Source organism: Mesitornis unicolor, unplaced genomic scaffold (assembly GCF_000695765.1).
Source record: "Mesitornis unicolor isolate BGI_N332 unplaced genomic scaffold, ASM69576v1 scaffold8335, whole genome shotgun sequence".
Taxonomy (NCBI): Eukaryota; Metazoa; Chordata; class Aves; order Mesitornithiformes; family Mesitornithidae; genus Mesitornis; species Mesitornis unicolor.
The window spans coordinates 203,545-203,796 of NW_010184804.1; the positions used below are offsets into that span (position 1 = coordinate 203,545).

The following is a 252-nucleotide window of genomic DNA, read 5'->3' on the forward strand; positions in this document are numbered from 1 at the left end:
CCCGCGGCGGGCAGCCTCCAGGGGAGCCCGCCAGCCCCTCACCCCGGGCAGAGCCCGTTCCTTGAAGGCGCCGCTTTGGCACAGCCCGAGGAGCCGTGGCGAGGATGAAGGAAGGGATGGATGGACGGAGGGATGGATGGACGGAGGGATGGATGGATGGACGGAGGGGATCTCTCACCGCTTGAGCGCCGGACAATGTTCTCCAGGAAGGTGTTCTGCGGTGCCACCAGCCCTCTCTTGCCCCCCGGCATC

At 67.9% G+C, this 252-nt stretch overlaps 1 protein-coding gene across 1 annotated transcript in view; it reads right to left on the bottom strand.

The window, feature by feature from the left end:
• The window catches only part of KCNH5 (potassium voltage-gated channel, subfamily H (eag-related), member 5), a 152,529-nt gene extending 152,278 nt beyond the window's left edge, over window positions 1–251 (bottom strand). The window contains exon 1 of the mRNA XM_010184599.1: window positions 179–251. Coding sequence (XP_010182901.1) covers window positions 179–251 — 73 coding nt within the window. The remainder of the gene's footprint in view (window positions 1–178) is intronic.
• Between the last annotated feature and the right edge of the window lies 1 nt (window position 252).